The sequence below is a fragment of the Epinephelus lanceolatus genome, chromosome 15 (assembly GCF_041903045.1).
Source record: "Epinephelus lanceolatus isolate andai-2023 chromosome 15, ASM4190304v1, whole genome shotgun sequence".
NCBI lineage: Eukaryota > Metazoa > Chordata > Actinopteri > Perciformes > Serranidae > Epinephelus > Epinephelus lanceolatus.
Genome location: NC_135748.1, coordinates 8,842,192 through 8,861,751, shown reverse-complemented (window position 1 = coordinate 8,861,751; position 19,560 = coordinate 8,842,192). Strand labels below are relative to the sequence as shown.

The 19,560-nt window shown below is 40.5% G+C and overlaps 1 protein-coding gene across 6 annotated transcripts in view; it reads right to left on the bottom strand.

Moving 5' to 3' along the window:
• Positions 1 to 19,560, bottom strand: part of LOC117267087 (apoptosis-stimulating of p53 protein 1-like) — a 76,000-nt gene that overhangs the window by 33,159 nt on the left and 23,281 nt on the right. For 5 of the 6 annotated variants that reach the window (XM_033642732.2, XM_033642729.2, XM_033642730.2 and 2 more), the window contains exons 2-4: positions 19,360 to 19,507; positions 15,313 to 15,420; positions 12,000 to 12,061 (exon numbers count right to left, since the gene is read on the bottom strand). In XM_033642732.2, the coding sequence (XP_033498623.1) occupies positions 12,000 to 12,061; positions 15,313 to 15,420; positions 19,360 to 19,507 (318 nt within the window). Of the gene's footprint in view, positions 1 to 984; positions 1,743 to 11,999; positions 12,062 to 15,312; positions 15,421 to 19,359; positions 19,508 to 19,560 lie in introns of those variants that run through there. The other variant, XM_033642733.2, reaches the window with a different exon arrangement.

Genomic DNA, 19,560 nt, shown 5'->3' with positions numbered 1-19,560 from the left:
AGCTATTGGTTGCTGACAATGTTCACATCATTGAACTGCAGTATTTGCATGATCCAAGAACCAAATACGATAATATTAAGCATGTTTGATTTTGTCTGAACGTCAAGATGAGAAAAACACTGACTTAAGACAGCTCGGACTGAGTTTTATGACCACCTATACACCAAAAGATCGCGATCACAGAGGCGCGCACCAACTTAAGTTAAACTCATGATTTTATACTGAAAATTGTGTGCGACAAGGAATTTGTTTCTTAATATTGTTTGGTGTAAAGCCAGCATTAGTTGCACAGCTCGAAATTATTGTCTGAAAAAAAAAAAGGGAATTCAAACCCCATGAATTTAGAAAGATGGCTCTCAAAATTAAGTATTTCAAAGCTATGAATTCAGTGGTATTTACATACAACACCAAGTACTGAATAGGAACTAAATGTCACATCTAGGTATTACATGCAAGATTAAAATCCTTATGCCCCTTTTGCTTCTTAATTAACTTCAAAACATGAGTAAACAGAAATCCCTGATACTTGGAGTTTTCAGAACTATATTTTAAAGTTTGGTCATCAACCTCAAAAGCTAACATTGTAGAGATATGTGGATACATAATGCAACAGTGTTTGCATTGTTAACACCCTCAACACCCAAGAGTTGCTGGATTTAAAAGCCTCAATCTGACAGACTGTCATCAGTTGGACTAAAGATCACTTGTCAGTTAAAACAGTGGCCGGCAGTGTGACATTTGTGTTCTGTTGATGAAGTTTCTATCCTCTAGCCAGTGCTGTGTCTTCCTTTTCTGTCTCATGATGACATGCATCCCCCAGCTACAGAAAAAGTTACCAATTCTCCCGACTTAACAACGGTGTCATGCATTCTGCTGCTCATGCTGTCAACACACTGTACGTCATCCTGCAGACTGCGCTGCTGCGAGCGCCCCGGCTGACATTAACATGCAGTTTCTATCAGCTCCCCGCTGTGCCGTATTTACCTGCAGGCTGTCCCATGTGATCCTGCAGGAGCGGACTTTAATTTTGCTGCATTGTCCTTCAACAGTAAATTCCTGCACCAGATCCACCTCATTCCACTCCATCCTCACAGCGTTTCAGGGGAAACAGCGGACCTGACTGGTTTTAGATGTTGCCAGAGGCTTGACAGAGGGAAGCTTGGAGGGGGGGGGGAAACGAGAGCGATCCTTATCACAACTTTCCCTCTCGTCCGCCCGGTGATGTGCTGTGATTTACGACACTCTCTCCCCCTCTCCCTCTCTCTCTCTCTCCCTCTCGCTCGGCCCACGCTCCCTCCACCTCTCTCTCTCAGACAAACTCTCTCCAGCATTGGTGTGTTCTCATATGACGTGTGAAGCCCATTAATGTGACATTGCATTCAATTACTACAGTAAACAAACATGTAAAGCAATAAGCCGGTGCAAAAAGACGGAGGGGAAGTCACCCCATCCCTTTTTTCTACCTCTCTCTTTCTCTCCATCCTTCCATCTTTCTCTATCTCCACTCTTCTACAGCTCCTTCTCTTCTCACATCTCCCATCATCTCTGTCTTTATCTCCCTCCACCCTTCCTTCTTCCACACCTTCCTCCATCCTTCTTAATCCCCTTATCTTTCTATATCTGCATTCCTTCATCTCTCGTTCTCTCTGTTCTTGTCATCCATCTGCAGCTGGCTTTTTGCTGCAGCGACATCCCCCTCTCTCTGTCTCTCTCTCTCTCTCTCTCTCTCTCTCTCTCTCTCTCCCCCTCACACCTCCCTCTTTTCTTCTCCCACTTTCTCTCAGAAGGGAAATCACTGCACCACAGCCTGATGGGGTTCTAGCTGCTCTCAATCAACCTCTGCGTCCTGCTCCAGATGTGTGTTATTATGAGAGAGAAAACCATGATGATGATGATGATGATGATGTGGGGAGATTAACGGCCGGGGCAGCGTGCACGGCGATCTCGTGGCACACATCCCCACCGGACAGCGTCGGACACACACGTGCGCATGACATGTATGCGCACACAAACAGACACACACTCAAATAACAGCTGACGCCTGCTGCGTCATATTGTCCTCCTCTTTTTCTCTGTCTCGCTCTCTGAAACACACACACACACACACACACACACATACACACACACACACACACACGGCGACATGTGAGTTAACTGCTGCGTCACACATTTTCTCTTTCACTCTGAAACAGACACACATCTGTCTGACTCAGATAAAAACACACACACACACACACACACACACACACACATCCAGTAATGAAAGCAGACTGGAATTTTTGCCAGTGCTGCTGTTCTGGCTGCAGGAATCTGTGGGTGTGAGCTGGCTTTGTGTGTGTTGGCTGGACATTTGCAAACATAGCATGTAGGACAATTCAAAGTACCTCACTGTGTTTTATAATTAGATATTAAACATATTATCAGTAGTATTGAAACTGGTTGACTTTTATTTATATTCGGTAGACTGTTCAGGATGAAACTGATATGTCTGAACTGTTCAACTTTTCAAGTTCCCCTAAGAATAAGACTCTCTTTTCTTTCAGGTGCTTAAAACCAGCGTTCAAACCAAAGACATTAAAATTCATTAAAACTATTGATAGCCCTGGCTTTGAAATTATCCTGGAAAAGTTGGCAGATCATGAAAAGAAAAAAGAAACAGTCACATTGTGATGAGGTATGACTTTGCACATATTCCTAATTAGACTGTATGGATATGTTTGGGGGTGGGGCAAAATTAATTCTTAGATGTACAACGATGCTCTCTTGAAAGACTTTATGTCTCCATGCAGAAAAGTCAATAATCAGACATTTAGAATGTAATTCTCAGCATTATGATTTCCAGTAACAATTTTATAAGACCAGACTGTACATTCCTCTGAACCCATTGGATGGTGTAATGGAGGTAAACATGTGCAGACGTTAGACAGTGTGGGGGAGTTTTTCTACAAGTTGTGTTTTGCTCGTCCCTCTCCTACGCACCTGTTGGGAAATAGATGTGCACTTTATTCCTTTGTTCACTATTGTCTTAATAACAGATAATGGAGGTAAATTATTTAGAAAAACAAAGAAGGAAAACATAAATCATGTGTGGGAATCAACCATTTGAAGCATCAAGGCAGCAATAATTGTTTTACAGTTTCTCTAGGGTGTTGCTATTGCAACAATTAATGCAAAATCAGCTAGGGATGCACAGATTTATCAGTTGAACATCTGTATTGGCCAACATTCACCTTGCTGACTGCCATTGGCCTATCAGCAAAAAAGATGACACTCACCGATGGCAGTGGCCAATGTTGTCACATTAAATTTGCGCAGGCTAAAAAGCAGGGCTCCAGAATATCGGCCACAAAGGTAAATAAATGAGCACATACAAGAACAATACAGTGACTGTTTGGCAAATGGGCTCTGTGATCCCACTGTTGTTTGAAGAAAAGCTGCTAACAAAGTTCCACTAATTCAGTGATAAATACATTTCACTTCCCATAAATTCTTCAGAATAAAAGTCCCCCGTACATACGTTTATTGTGAAGCAGGAAAATGAGGAAATGTTGAGTTTTCATGCAACAACTTCACACAACTTCAAATCTGGCTGACAGCGAACATGAAACAATAAAGCAGATATCTAAAGTAAAAACAGGATGCAGGAGAGAAACTAAATTCCAAACCACAGAGATTCAGTTAGAAGCTACACAAGTACTGAGAGCTGAACACACAGAAAAATGAATTTCTCTCTGGTCTCCTGCAGACAGAGGGAAGGAGAGTCTCACAACACACAGGCTTGTTTGAGGGGGAGAAACGGGTCGTTGAGGGGTTGGCTGCAGTTGGCCATACACCACTGCTACCTGCTTGAGGGCAGGCGGCCCAGCTTTTGGACCTACTGTGAAGAAGGTCCATCTCGACATAGCACGGCGCATCAAAATTGATAACGGAACGCAAATTGCCATGGCATGGCTTGACTTGACTATCCCTTACACAGCCAAAAGTGACAATGGAAAAGGCCCAAAGCAGAGTTCAAATGCACACACTTGCTAATGTGCCCTACTCATATGCGAAAGTGTTTCACATGATGTTTTTTGCAAAAATGCTGCAATTCATCAAAATTTTTCTCAGTTTTTGACTCAACGTTCATTGTTGAGGCATGCGCAAAAAACAAAGTGTTCTTAATGAATTCAACGTAATACGGGTGAGTAATTCATTTACAAATGGTTATTTTGAGGGTGAAGTATTCCTTTAAGAGTGGACTGGAGCAGAGTAAAAACAAACTATGATGTGTGGTGTTACTGAGAGGACATGCCATACACGTAAAACAGCTTGACAACAGCTTGATAATGGTGTCAGTCCTTATTTTGTTATTGAATGCTATTCTCTGCTGCTGTATTGGTGTCAATAGATTTTCAAATCATTTCCAGCCATTTTGCTATAATTGCACAACAGCACTGTGAAAACTGATAGTCATGTGCTAACAAGCAATCATTCAAAACTACTACATTGTAATAGTCACCACAACCATCTCATGCTGCTGCTGATCTCTGCTCCGTTCTACAATTTCGCATATGTTTCCATCACGGTTATAATCTGAAGCACATGGGGATATTTGACCTTCTCAGTGTGTGAGTATTAGATTTCCCAACAGTGTGTACGTTCTCAGAGTTATGCACACACATACTAGACACACACAGACAAACACAGACAGGTTGTTCTGATCATACCTCCCTTCAGTAATGAAACCCATCTCCTTCCCATCTGCTGTACGCCTCCAGTAAAAATATTCCTCCTAATCTACAATAACAGCCTGCAGACATTCCTGCAGCCCCTTCCCAACCAGAGGGGAAAACTCTGTTATCAGAACCACTCCAGTGACTAACGTTCACACAGCAGGGTGGCCTGCTGGTTACAGAGATCATCATGTAACTAAGAGGTCACTTCTTTGAACTTCACCTCTGACAGCTTGTCCATCAATAGCGCATGTTCTGTTCTGACAGTGTTCATAAGCAAAGCAGGGGAGACCTTAAGCCCAATTTAGGAACAAAACCAAGCCAACTAGCTGGATTTAAGGAATACTCACTTCTTTCAAGATCTGGTGCAATACAAGACCACCCAGATTTCATCCAAACTGGGACTTCCCTACAGCTACAACATATGATATTCAGACTTTTGAAAATGGAGAACCACTTTCAAAACCTCTTAATATATCCTCCATTTCCACAAAGTTTCTAAAAGCTTATTGTCAAGATTCAACAATAAATGCCTTAAAATGTGAAATATGAGTTCAAACCTAACAAATCTATGTTTTAAATTTTATGCTGAGTAACATAAATGACATTTATTGTAGTCAAACTTTTCTCACAGTATCAGCACAATGAACTTTGGCCACATCGTGTGATTCAAGTCTGCCGACGTCCCTGAACCCAGACTATCACGTAACCTACAGAAGGCATCTGTAGTGACGACATACATTGAAAATATTCATCTTAATCTACATCAACACAACCCCTGACATGTGTGTTTTGTCAAGAGCACACACACAAAGACATACCTGACTTCTTAATATATCCCTCAGCGGTTTTCTCACACACAGCTGGGTGGGGTCGAGTTACAGTTGGATCAAGAGACTTGACTGAGTGTGTGTGTGTGCATGTGTTAACCAAAAATGTGTGACCATCTCTGCAGTTTTTCTGAGGTTAGGGGTGAGGTTTAAGTAGTGGTCTTCCATTACAGGTCGCCTCTGAGGGCCAGTGTCTCCTGATTGGTTGGTTATTCTGGTTTATCAGACTATATTCCAACACTCTCTTTTATAGGTGAACATGGAACTAGCATTGCCACTTTGTGAGTGTAAGCCTCTATGAACCAATCAAACTGCAGTTACAGTTTACATCCATGACTGTCAAGACTCTGATGTAGCCATGACAGTTGAAAATGCATCAAAGAGGCTAGATGTTGCTACAAAGAATCCACATATTCTAAAATGTGGGTGCTTCAAACACATCTTCAGCCCAGCAGCACAGATCTATACAATCAGCACAGTTTCAAGGTGGACTCACAAGATTAGTGTCAACAAATCAGTATCTGACCAAATGTCTTCCCTTCTATACCTGAGAGATGTTGAATAATAGGCAGAAAAGTGTTTTGTGCTGTCACAGTGATGTTGACCTTTTGGATATAAAATCTCTTCACTTCATAATTTTATCCTATTCACATTAATGTGTAATTTTGTCATAATTAGCTTGTGAATTCTTGAGTTCTGGCAACACGTTTTGTAAGGTCACAGCGACCTTGACCTTTGACCTATGACCAACAAACCTAATCAGTTTATTTCTAAGTCCATGGGAACATTGGTGCCAAACATGAAGAAATTTCCTCACGGTGTTCTTAAGATATAATGTTGACAACAATGAGACAGACAAGGTCACAGTGACCTTGACCTTTGGCCTGTGGCCACTAAAACCTAATAAGTTCACCCTTCAGTCCGACTGGACATTAATGCCAATTTTTTTTTTAAAAATTGCTCATGGTGTTCTTGAGATATCATGTGCACAACAATGAGACAAACAAGGTCACAGCGACCTTGACCTTTGGCCTGTGGCTACCAAAATCTAATAAGTTTGTCCTTCAGTCTAACTGGACATTTGTGCCAAATTTGAAGAAATTCCCTCAAGGTGTTCTTGAGATATCGTTTTCACGAGAATGAGACAGATGGGCAACCTGAAAACATCCTGTCTCAGCCACTGCTATTGCTGGTGTGGAGGCATAAAAATCTGTTTAAATTGAAAGGGAAAGTCAGAAAGTGATTTATTTCTGATGGAGTTCCCAATACATGATCGTCCTGCTGTTAGCCATCAAAATATACCAGACACCTGATATGTGCCAGAAGTGTCATGTCAGTTCAAAAACTCAGAGAGACTGAACACCCCTACAAGTGTAACAACGTGATGCATTTTCCGTTCAAAGCCATCAGTCTGCCACCTCTTACAGCTGTCACCAAGTCTCACAATCAAACTCTAAACAAAATCATAACCAAAGCACTGATCTTGTTAAATGTGTGCACTACTCATTAGACAGACATAAACACACAGTAACACTGTGAGCTGTCTGACCTTAAAAGGAGCATTTGTTCCCCACAAATTTCTGTGCAAATCACCTACCACCTCATTAAAATCCTGCTGGCCTCTGACCAGATCACTAGATGCTAATAGCTAATTATGCACTCTGAGCAGACAATGCACACCAAAGTATCCTGACTACTCTTCCAGCACAGTTGGCAGAGGAAAATGTCTGCATTGTGTGTTTCTGCAAAGTATGTTTCATACATATCAACATTTCTTAAGTGATATAGTTCAGATGACATGTAAGCAGAGTTTCTCAGAGTGTGACACCTAGGCAGGAAAGCTGTCAAGAGCACTGTTAAAAACCATGCGTGTTTTTTCATGCATTTTGAAGGCGACATTTGCACATTTCCAGCAGTGGTTGTTGCAACAGTAGCTGGGTATTTTTTAAGGTGAGGTGGGCACATTTCCAGCTGGAGGTTGTGGGGATGAAACTCTGTAGTTTGAGCCAAAATATGTTGTTTTCCTAACCATAACCAAGCTTTATTTGTGCCAGAACTTAACCACACCTTAACTACAGTGCTGGCACAACATGAAATCTAAAAATGAAATGTAATGTTTCAACATATTCACAACAAATGTAACATATCTGTGGTTTGTAGAACTGTACAATGCCAATATTTATTCTGACAACTGGGTCAGCTTTTCTGAGGCAAAGAATGACATCAACACAGTCTGGTTTCCCATTGGAAGAAAGGAGGGAAGACTAATTTGTTCTGAATTTCTGCAGCCTTGTTTTAGTTATGGTAGAAATACATATTGCTGCGGTGACTAATGACATCAGTATTGAGATGAGTGTTGAATTACAAATCTAAAACTGCTGCACACTAAAAAACACGCACAACTGTCAGCAGTGTCATGTTTACATCACTCTGTGGGAAGAGACAGCATCTGGTGTGTGTGTGTGTGTGTGTGTGTGTGTGTGCATGTGCGTGTGTGTGAGAGTAAGTGGGAGCTTTTGGATATGATTATATAGAGCCAGTCACACCCTGACTTGGAGTCATGCATCCACACACACACACACACACACACACAGCAAAATAACACTGGCAAGCCCAAACACAAATGGCCAAAAGACGCCACACTGTCCAGTTGAAACCACACTGACCTAAACACACACTACTCTGATGGTGTGACACTAACACACACTCACACACTGTGGAAACACACTGCCAGCAGTCCCGCCCTGACACATAGACAAACTGCTGGCCTGCCTGCCAATGTGTGTGAGTGTAGTTTGGATTATAAACAAAGAAAAAAAAACTTAAAGTATAAAGAAAGTAGAGCACACTAACACACAAAACACATTTCAAAGTCACCTCTACATTCATTCCTATTTACAGTTATTCAAGTGTTCTATTATGTATGACACGCTGATGTGAGAAGAAGGCATAAGAGTGTAAGGTGGGTAGAAAGTGTAAAGCAAACACACACACACACTTTGTTGAGCTTCACACACACACACACACACACACCTACAGAAAAGAAACACATTCCCAGAACTCACCCCCACGCTCCTGTCTTGTCTCAAACTCTTTGTCTTTGCTTTAAACCCAACGTGTAAAGGTAGAGGACGAAGAAAGACAGACACCTCAAGACGACTGTGAAGGAGTGCGCCAAGTGAGAGGAAGAGGAGAGGGAGGAGGAGGAGGAGCTGTTTGGCTAGCTAACAATCCTCTTAGCCTGGTTATGTCAGGGGACCAAGCTAATCCTACCTTCACTGACTGACCAACACATGCACACACACACACATACACAGTGGCTGACTAACCAGCAGACTGACCAACACAGAGACATGCATGCAAACATGGTCGCTGACTGGCTAACCGAGGCCTCACCGACATGTACAAAGCAGTCTAGTCTGGGGTTGAATACAATAGCAACCGAGGTTGAAAATAGCTGTTAGTGATAAATAAATAGCTGCTAGCATGAGGTCAGCTGCTCTTTTTACCATATGACTCATTATTTTGTAGAGAGGATAACAGGATAACAGGATAAAGCAAGCTAGCAAAACAACATGTTTAGCAAACAGCAACGACAAAAGGCTAATTCCTATTTACTCTTTACTCTCTGTGAATAAACATACAGTAATTATACTGTACATGGAGTGTGTACTACATGTGTGTGTGTGTGTGTGTGTGTGTGTGTGTGTGTGCGTGTGCGTGCGTGTGGGTCTTCACATGGTTCTCACTGGTAGATAACTATAACATCATCACTGTCGCTAATCCATGTGCTAATCCATTAGACTGCACCCAGACAGATACATAGACACCACTGTACCCATACATCTTACTGTAAATATGTGAATACCCACACACACACACTGAAACATTTTTAATATGTTATTCGCATGCCCTGGATGACACTACTTTAAGATTATAGCCTATAAGATGCAAACACTGGTGTCTACACTTGCACAATGGACACAATTATTATTCCAAAGTTCACAGGGTTCCGAACTCCGGTCTCCTGGGGAAAGTCCTGTGTTTTGTGACCCGCCCACCACCCCAACCTGCAACTTTACCAGACAGCTTCCTCCTTGATGCTTTATTCCTGTCAGTGCTTTGGTCACATGTTCGCAGCCTTCCCAAACATGTGGATAACACATTAATTACTAGCTCCATATGTACAAATTTGCTTGTAACGTTAATGCTTTTCACTTGAAGTCTGCCAAATATCACAACGAGCAATTTAAGATTATATTAAAGGAGTATTTCAATATGGGGAAATGAAGAAACAGCTTTACATAGCCTGGCTCTGTCTTAAGCACCCTTAAAGCTCACATTTTTTACTCTTGGACAGGGCTAGGCTAGCCGTATCCACCAGTTCCCTGTGTGTATGTTATGCTAAGCAAAGCTCAGTATTCATTGTTTTAAGAATTCGCTTCATTAAGAAAGACAATGACAAGACGGCACAGATGTCATTAAACACTTCCTGTGACTAGTATCAATATGCAATAGCGTAATGTTACTATGGCTAGATTTAGGAAAACAAACGTAGGTCTACCTTAAAATGACTCAATATTCACCCAAAGTTCACAGGGTTCCAAACACCAGTCTCCTGGGGAAAGTCCTGTGTTTTGTGACACACCCACCACCCCAACCTACAACTTTACCAGACAGCTTCCTTCTTGATGCTTTATTCCTGTCAGCGCTTTGGTCACATGTTTGCAGTCTTCCCAAACATGTGGATAACATATTAATTACTAGCTCCATATGTACAAATGTGGGTGCATTACTTTTCCTAGAAAAGCATATGAACACTGCATTAAAGAAGCCTGGTACACACAAGTGTCTGATATGCACTTGTGTCCGTGTGTGTGTATGTTTATGTGTGTGTGTGTGTGTGTTTGACATAGGACTAAGACGGAGGGCCCTATTTTACATCTGTCACAAAGTGTTGCACAGCCCAACTTTCATTGCTAGTTTCACACTGATGCAGTTATTTTCACCTAACTGTGCGCTTGAGGGTGTGTAGGTCTTAAAATGAGGTGTGGTCAGGGGCATTGTTGGTGCATTGTTCGTCTGAGGCAGCAGAGAGCGATTGCGTCATTGACCAACAAAACCCTGGTCTAAAGAGAGTGGCGCAGTATTTTCCTGCTATTGAAAGGACGTATTATTCAGATAGTAAGACGCTCCTACAGAGGCGGGTTCACTCTGCTTGTTACACACACACACACAGGGACACGCGGATGGGTTGCTGGTAGGTGAAATAAGACATCCATAATGAGGAAAATATTAATGACATTCTGTAAAATGTCAACATAGCAGAGATCAGAGCAGAGCTGCTGTCTGATTCCTCATTAAGAGAGATATTGTGTGCATGCAATGTACGAGGAGCAATGTAACTTCATTGAGTATTTCAGAAGTTAAAAGTTTAGTTATGTTTTCTCTGCCAAGTTTATAACTACAGTTTTCAGTTTTGATCTTCGTTGCAATGACATTACTGCTCTTACTGCAGTACTCAGCAGAAAACTGCTCCCTGCTCAGATTTGAGTCCCACATGTAAACAGTGATGCACCAAGTCCAGGCACTCTTGGCTTTTAAAGAGCAAGAGAGATGACACTGATTGCTGGAATTCACGTTATACCCACACCAATTTACTGATAAAGGGAAAAATTACAACCCTCTTTGCCACTTGTGCCTTACTTTGGGCCCAGATTATGCACCATTTAACTAGCAAAAGCAGAGTTGGACACGCTCTAAATCCACTTTTGCCATGTACTTCAGATCATGCAGTATAGACTGTTTGAAAAGGTCCCAAAGACTCAATTAAAAAATAGCTACAAATGTTACACTACTAAGCAAAATGTCTCCTTGCTGTGGCTTCTGTTCAACCTTTTCCCAAAATATCAAACTATTCTTTAAAGACTGTTTGCATAATACAGCTTTAACCCTTGAGACCCCTTAAAAATGAATGTACACATTTGTCCCTTAGGGTGTTTCTAGGTTTAAGGGGGCTTGTTTTGGCAATAGGTTCACATATCTCAAAGGTAAAACACAGGGTCTGATGAACAGTGTTTTTTCTATGCTTAAAGGTACTGGTATTCTGGCCATTAAGATTTAGAGATACAATAGCATTTGGTAGATCTGACTTTTCTCATGCTCTGAAGGCACAGCCTATAAACTATACGTGTGTGTGTGTGTGTGTGTGTGTGTGTGTGTATCACATTGATCACGGCAGGATAAATTCAGGTACAGGCCTTCGCCACAGACGTATAGCAGCAGTATCATTAGCAGTGTAGAGATCTTTATATAGACAATGCACAATAGATCCTGGATGTTGAGACTGAGCTAATTAGAGATGCATAACGCAGCCTGTCCTGCACCCTCAGCCCAGCCAAGCCCAGCTCCAGTGTGTGTGTAGGTGTGTGTGAGTGTGTGTCCCCCCACCTACCCTGTCATTAGCACTCTCTGTCGCTTCTGTGGTCCAGCTCTGCTCCAAAGGCTGCGGACTTCCTGAATATAAATGAACAATGAAACATGAAATATTGAAATGAAAACGGGCAGAGGTGAGTGAAGCCTTGCGGCGTGGCAGACTGCTCAACATGTGACTGACTGCCTTGGCCTTTAATAACCATTCAACGTGTGTAAATTAGCTTAAAGACAAATGAAGGGGCAACATCAGTCTTAGGGTGAGGAAAGTCACATGTCCTTTACAGTGCATATAAAATATAAGTTAACTATTACCATGAAAATGGTTATGTATTGCAAATATATTGATACTTTTTTTACAGTCTTTCATAGTGTGTGTACTTATCAATCATGTTTATGTGTCAGTATTCTACAATGCATTCTGGTGAAGCGTGTGTCCTTGTTAGCCCTGTCCTTATTTATATTCTGTCTTTCTTCAGGATGCAGTGGATGTTGCTGGCAACTTGCCTGCTATAACAACACTGAAACACAGAGGACAAGGTGTTGCAATAAAAATGACTCTGCAAAGGATATATATGGCTATGACAGAAGATCAAAAACATCTGTAAAAAATATATTTTTAAAGTATGGCTAAAGATAAAAACAAATTAAAGGGATGGTTCAGATTTTCTGAATTGGGGTTGTATGGCATACTTATCCATGGAAAGTTTATTAAATCCAGTAGATGTCAGTCAACACGCCCCCAGTTTGGAGAAGCAGGCTGGAGTCTAGCATGGAAGCTAAACAATGTACTGCTGTGGATGGGGGTTCAGCAACAAAATGTATTTTAGCTGCCTAAAACAGCTAAAACAAAATCAATATCAGTTTAATGTATGCTACATTTAGAATATTTTCCCTGGTATACCTTAATGTCAGACAGTGATTTCCAAGGTAAAATGAGGCCACTATATCGCTCTCTTCAAAGCCAGACTCCATTTAGAAAAGCAGTGATTTAACATTGCTGAAAACGGGAGCTACTGCCCTACTGCTGCCTCTAACAGTTAGAGGTTAGTGTTTTTGTTTGAAATTGGTGTTTAAAAGGGTTACTTTGGATTCACCAAAATCACAAAATACCACAAACTTACTAAGTGTTCAAAGCAACGGTAGACCAGCAGTTCCCGTGTTCAGTGAGGTAAAATTACTGTTTCTGTCAGTGGAGTTTGGTGGCTATGATGAGAGTACAGACAGGGAACTGATGCCTTCCACAGCATCGCATCAGAACAGGCTGTCTGATGGCAACGCAGAGCAGTGAAAATACTCTTAATATAGCGTACACTTAAACTAATAGAGATTTTTTTAGGTTTGGACTTTTTTAAAATGGCTAAAATAAGTTTTGTTCCTGGCCCCCATCCATAGCAGTACGTTGCTTAGCTTCTGTTTCAGATTCCAGCCCGCTTCTACAAACTGGGGATGTGCCAGCTGACACTGGCTGTATGTAACAAACTGACTATGGATAAGGACCCTATACAATCTCACTTCAAAAAATCCTCAAACTATCCCTTTAAATTATGAGTGAAAAAAGTGGAATCTCTCTTGCCTTATCTATACCTCACTCCACCTTTCTCCCTGTGTATAATCTATAAATAGCATCATTCCTTTGAATTCTACTAAGACCAGACAGGCTCAATCTGGGCTAATCCCACACGGCTCTGAGTTTCACCTCCAGTCAATAGAGCAGTCAGTGCAGTACTTAACATTCAACTGAGCTGATAAAATAGTATCTTACATTCAAGAGATAACTTAAAACAGTATTTACATTCAATTAAGCAGTTATTTAATTACTGTAGATTTAACAGAGAAGCTATCACACAACAGTAGGCTAATAATAAAGAGTGAGTTGTGGTGACAGGAAGAAATACAGCATCATTAGTTGCAGTGGGGCTGAATTCACTTACGACTAATGAATTACCTCTGTTCCATCCCTATACAAACATTTCACTCTCCATTACAGGGCTGATTATTTGGTAGGAGAGTGGTGTATGTGTGTCCTTGTGTGGGAGGTGCAAACTTGCCACAGGCACCTTCAAGGAGCCACAGAGGGCAGATGATGTTAAATTAGCCTGGGAGAACGTATTACATTTGGGCAATGTGTTGCTTGCGGTTCTTAGAGAGCAATTGGAAGGTTTAAGAAGTGGTTTTGTGATAATAGGTGAAGAGCCAACAACAAGCTGGCAGCAAACTGCAGGGACAGTTTGCGTGTTGCAGGGGGACATCGACCAGCCATTGACAATTACATGTTGAATGGCATTTATTCATATCAAAACCACATCTGTATCACAGTCTGGTGCTGGAGGACCAGAGCGAAAGAAGACTCTTTTCTCCACAGCAGGCGGCCAAATGAACTGCTGCTCTTTTTATCTGACTCTAGATCTCACCCTGCTGCTCCTAAACCTATTACAGATCTGCTGGCACATGAACCGTGACTGGGTGGAAAATGACAGGAATAGAAACTTGTGGTAAATTCAGTTTTTTTGTCGACAGAACATTCGATAGGAATGAGAACAGGTGGAGCATAAACTGTTTAAATAAAGGTTTAGATACAGATACTAAAGCTCAGATATCAGAACACACACATGGGAAAAACTTAATGGCCTCCATGACTCAGCCATGTTTAAAGAAATCCGGCTATAAAAAATTGTTATGATTAATTTATTATTCACAATATACCTTGCAGTTCACAAGCATATGATAATGAATGGTAATTATGTTTTTAATGAATGGGGGGAGGATGAGAACGCACCAGCAGGTGGTGAGGTTGTCCTGTCCCTGCAGGGAGTACTCAGTAAAGCACACCAGTGCTACAGTACAGTGACGCTACTACAGCAGCAGTCCAGCAGTCATTTATTCATTCTTTTGTGCTGAATAAGTTTTAACGAAAACCACCCACCATGGCCATTTTGGTTTAATTATAATGCTGAATCTATTGTGAACTGGTATATTTTACATGTTGACCAAAGCATGAGCAATTCAAACAGCTATTTTGGCAGAATATCATCTGACATTTCTGCAGCAGACCAAACACTTTCCTGCCCTCGTCTCTGCCCCCTCCCCTACAGATTTACCCTGTTCATGTTATGTAACACTAATCATCTTATCTGGCTAATTACTGACCTCACCTCTCAACCTCACACACACCACTGGCTCTCTGTGTCTGTAAGTTTCACACACGGGAGAGTGAATGTTGCTCAATACTGAGAGGAAAAATCTATCTGAAAGCTAATCTTGTCAGTCAGTTATTATATTAATACAAGAAGTTTGGGTTGGAATCAACCTGAAGTGTGTTTGTTTTGCTGTACCTTGTGTCCAGGAGGGGCAGTGTCTGAGGTAGAAGCTGACCTCCGGCCTCCTGGCTCCCCACTGCTGGAGAAGATCCAACAATAACACCTCCTGAGGGAGAACACGCTCTGAGAAGAGACAGAGGGGGAGAAAATGTCAGCCAAACCTTTACAGATTGTGTCTTACTGTGAATTATCCAAAGACATTCATTAGAAGATAATGTTATATTATAAACTACATATTACCATTACATACTTTAATATGAAGTTCTATTTAACAACATATTTTTTCATTTCCCATTGACAAGTACACTGTCTGAAGAACCTCAGAATCAGATGAATTTTTGCTTTCATGTAATGTTCTTTAAATTATCATTATCATTGTTATTATTACTTGCCTTTGGATGATTTGATGTTATTTTAAAAACTCATTCCATGCAGCCAAACATTGTTCAAACTCACAGATGCGTACGGTATTTTAAACTTAATATCCAAAAGTTATAAAATATGCCAAATATATTGAGTTGAATTTCATGAAAATGTGTGTAAGTCAGTTGTGTACTGACATTATCACAAATGTTTCCAACAATGTACAAACTAAGAGAAATCTGTGATTTTATTCAAGAAACAGTGCCTTTCAATCGGTCACAAGTCAATAGAGACCCCTTGAGTTGCTGTAACTTGTGGGGAAACACAGGAAATGCTGGATGATGCGTCATTGTTAACTGTACAATGTCACAGAATTTTACTCAATAATAGTAATATAGCAAAAGCCAACACAAAAACAACAAATCTGTCTGCCTTACAAGGTGTTCTCTGCATTAGCAGCTACTTCAACAACTCCCGCTCCTAAGCTACACACATACAAACTCGAACTTGCAGGAATAGCAACAACCCTCCCTCCTAAAATCTCCACCAATCACAGGTGTGTATCTCACACAAAACTCAGTAGCTACCACAACAGACGTTTTTACTGTAGGAGAAAACATATTCTTAACAGTGACAGCCCATACAGTTAACATCACGTCACCCAGTCTGTTTCTGTATCTTTCAATACTGATTTCGCTTATTACAATGTGCTACTATGACAAGTGGCTCATGCCAGCCACCAGGCCAATGTGTGCAGGAAAGTTGCGATGTTACAACAACATGCTCCAAAAGTTATTCTTAGTATTGATTGTTTTGACCATGGATAACAGTGCTGAGCTACCCCACAACTGATTTCGCATTACATTCCAATGTCTAAGTATTCTTAAGAATTAAAAGTCCATTGCTCTTTGAAAGCATGTGCTTGTTCTAATATGCTATTACAGTGTCATTATATCAGTAACATAAAATGGTTATAACACTAATATTATTACTGCAATTATTTGTGGAACAGCATATCATCATATCAGTGACAGACCTACTCACATTACTTGCATAACTTTCATAAGAATTAAATAAAAGTTTAGTTATTTTTATTCACGTAACTTGAATACAACTTTAACATATCAACTTATCCATCCGTGAACTAGGGTTGCAGCGATATAAAGGTTTTAAGGTATATGGTGATATACTGTAAAACTGACGATCATCATACTGTATCCATTTGCTAATCTACGATATTGAAAATAAATGCAACTGGATGGAGAATCTCAACTATATTTTAGTTATTTTCAAAACAGAGACTTTTTTCACACACTTCAGTTGAAAAAATTGTTTCAGTATGTATATAATAATAAAATGTTTGTTCAACCAAAGATAACCCTTCTGTTTTCATTCATTTAAGGGTCGTTCTGACTGATAATAATAATTCTTTAAATAATTTCTGAGACCATTATCTATTATGAAAATCTTGTACCGTGGCAACTGTGAACATGATTTCTGCCTGAGTGACATCAGATAGTTTGCCATCAGCAATGGTGGTTATTTAACAACAAAGGCAACAGCTCCCATGATCCCACGCTACGTCATGACATCATCAAAGTCTGTCTTTTGTTAATTTTGTGATTGACAGTCCCCTAACAGCAGAAATGACATATTATGCTTTTAAAGGTGAAATTTTAATGGAAACTGGACGTTAAGTGGTTCATTACACACTACAGAGCTTTATGTTGTTTTTCTATACCTATTTTTAAAGCCTTAATCCATGATAAACAATGTAAACAAAGGGTTAAACGATCCCACAAAAAATGGCCTTTAACGGCAGACACTTTGACTGGCACAAGATTGTGTTTATTATTGATATTTTTATCTATAGCTCAAACTCTTCAATCATCTCTGTGAATATTTACACATTTGTGTAGTTAAAGCAGACAATTTGAAAAGAAGTAAAAGTTCATTTATATCTGTGTTTTTTAGAAACCCAGCAGCAATATGCTCACAGCAAAATACATCAATCCATAGCTAACAATACACACGTAGACGATGGCTTAGCACCCACACGCACACACCAGTCGTGAGGCCAGTTGTGGCCTTGAGGCATGGCCTCTCATCACACAGTAACACAATTTATACCACCATCTATTATGTACTGCTTCACAGCGTCAACCTCTGAAGAACAGTGCAGTATTGGAGCCATTTATAGCCCGTCTGACCGCTCAGTCACACCACAGTGCTACACTAACACACTGTGTTGTTATGTGCATCCTACTTCGACAGCTATGATTGAATGAATGTAGGCCACACTTTAATGGATACAGTGGCTCTCAGTGTGTGCATGTGATGGACTGGTCTATTCAAGTTTACAATGGCCGACAGTATACAGAGGGCACTTAGCTCTATTGATTTCACAAGGTGTAGCAGTGATACAGGTCTGACTGTGTTTACAATCAGCTTCAAAGCAAACGATCTCGGCCTGAGTCCCACTGTGATTATCCTGCCATATAATTCCAGATTATAATCATGTGAATACTCTAAAGCTCTAAAAAGACTGTCAATAGTAATTATATTAGTAGTGGTCATGGTGATGAGTTCTGCGTGTGTGTGCATGTCTGTATGAAAATACAAATCTGGCTACTGTAAAAACAGCAACACTGATTATTGGTATTATATTGTGTTAATGGAGCTTTAGTGGGTTTATGCTTCACTATTTTAAACCCAAAAAAGGAGGAATATGTAGATACATTATGACAGACTCCCAAAATAGTAATTCCCAATACCTTTCACTGTGTGTTAAATATTAATTTGGAGTCATGTCAGTTTATCTCTTCTTATTATCACCTAGCAGTCTGTTGGTGACTTGTGTGCATAGACCGATATGTTAATGCTCCAGTTGAGCTCACATGCTGCAGCAAGTTGATGCTACGAGGTGGATGCTAATGGAAAACCATGTCATTTACAAGAGTTTATCATCTGCATGGATGGACACTTTCTGCTGATTTTATTTTACCTTTCTCGATTATTCTTGTCGTCTTTTATCATTCCTCCTGTTTTAAAGCTGCAGTTGGTAACTTTTCTTGATAAAAAAAAAAAAAAAAAAATGTTCCTCTCCGTTCCTGTAGTGCATCTGATGGCAATTGCTAGAATCCACAGCACATGAATTGAAACAACCAATCAGCTATAAAATGAGACAGTTTACTCCAGGGGCTGATGCTTTGTTTTGGCTTGACTGTTTCCATTATGTTGACCAGGGCACAAACATTCTCATTTAACAGCTGAACAGTGCACTAAAATATGTTTCTGACAACATCTGAGGCGAGAAATAGGCAATGCACTAACAGCATGTTAATCCATATTTGATCAGTGCTGCCTTGTTTGACAGTTTGATCACAGTTAAAGAGCAGTGATTGACATGATGAACAACTGCGTTCAAGACTCCTCAGCTCTGATTGGTTGTTTTCATTTAGTTGCAGTGAATTCTAGCAAATGCTATTAGAAACACTATGAGCAGGAGGAGGGACATGATTTTTTTCATATATTATCTGTCTTATGTGGTTTTGAGTGGATGTAGTGAGAGTTTCAGCAAATATGAGTTATTTTCATAGAAGTTACCAACTGTAGCTTTCTTATAAATATGTTCACAATGTCTATTATAATTTTACTAATCTCATATATGTGGGTGGATGGATGGATGGATGGACTCACCATGCCCATTCCATACTTCAGCCAGGTGACACTCCCCCTCGCCAGCTTCTTTGCAATATTCGACCACGTCAATCACTCTGGTTGCCGGAGTAACTGGGACCTCAGTTAGCATCTGCTGGGTGTCACTGAGGTAAACTGTCAGGATCACCTAAAACCATAGAAACAAACATGAAAAAAGGGACAGCTGGCAGAGTGGGATGA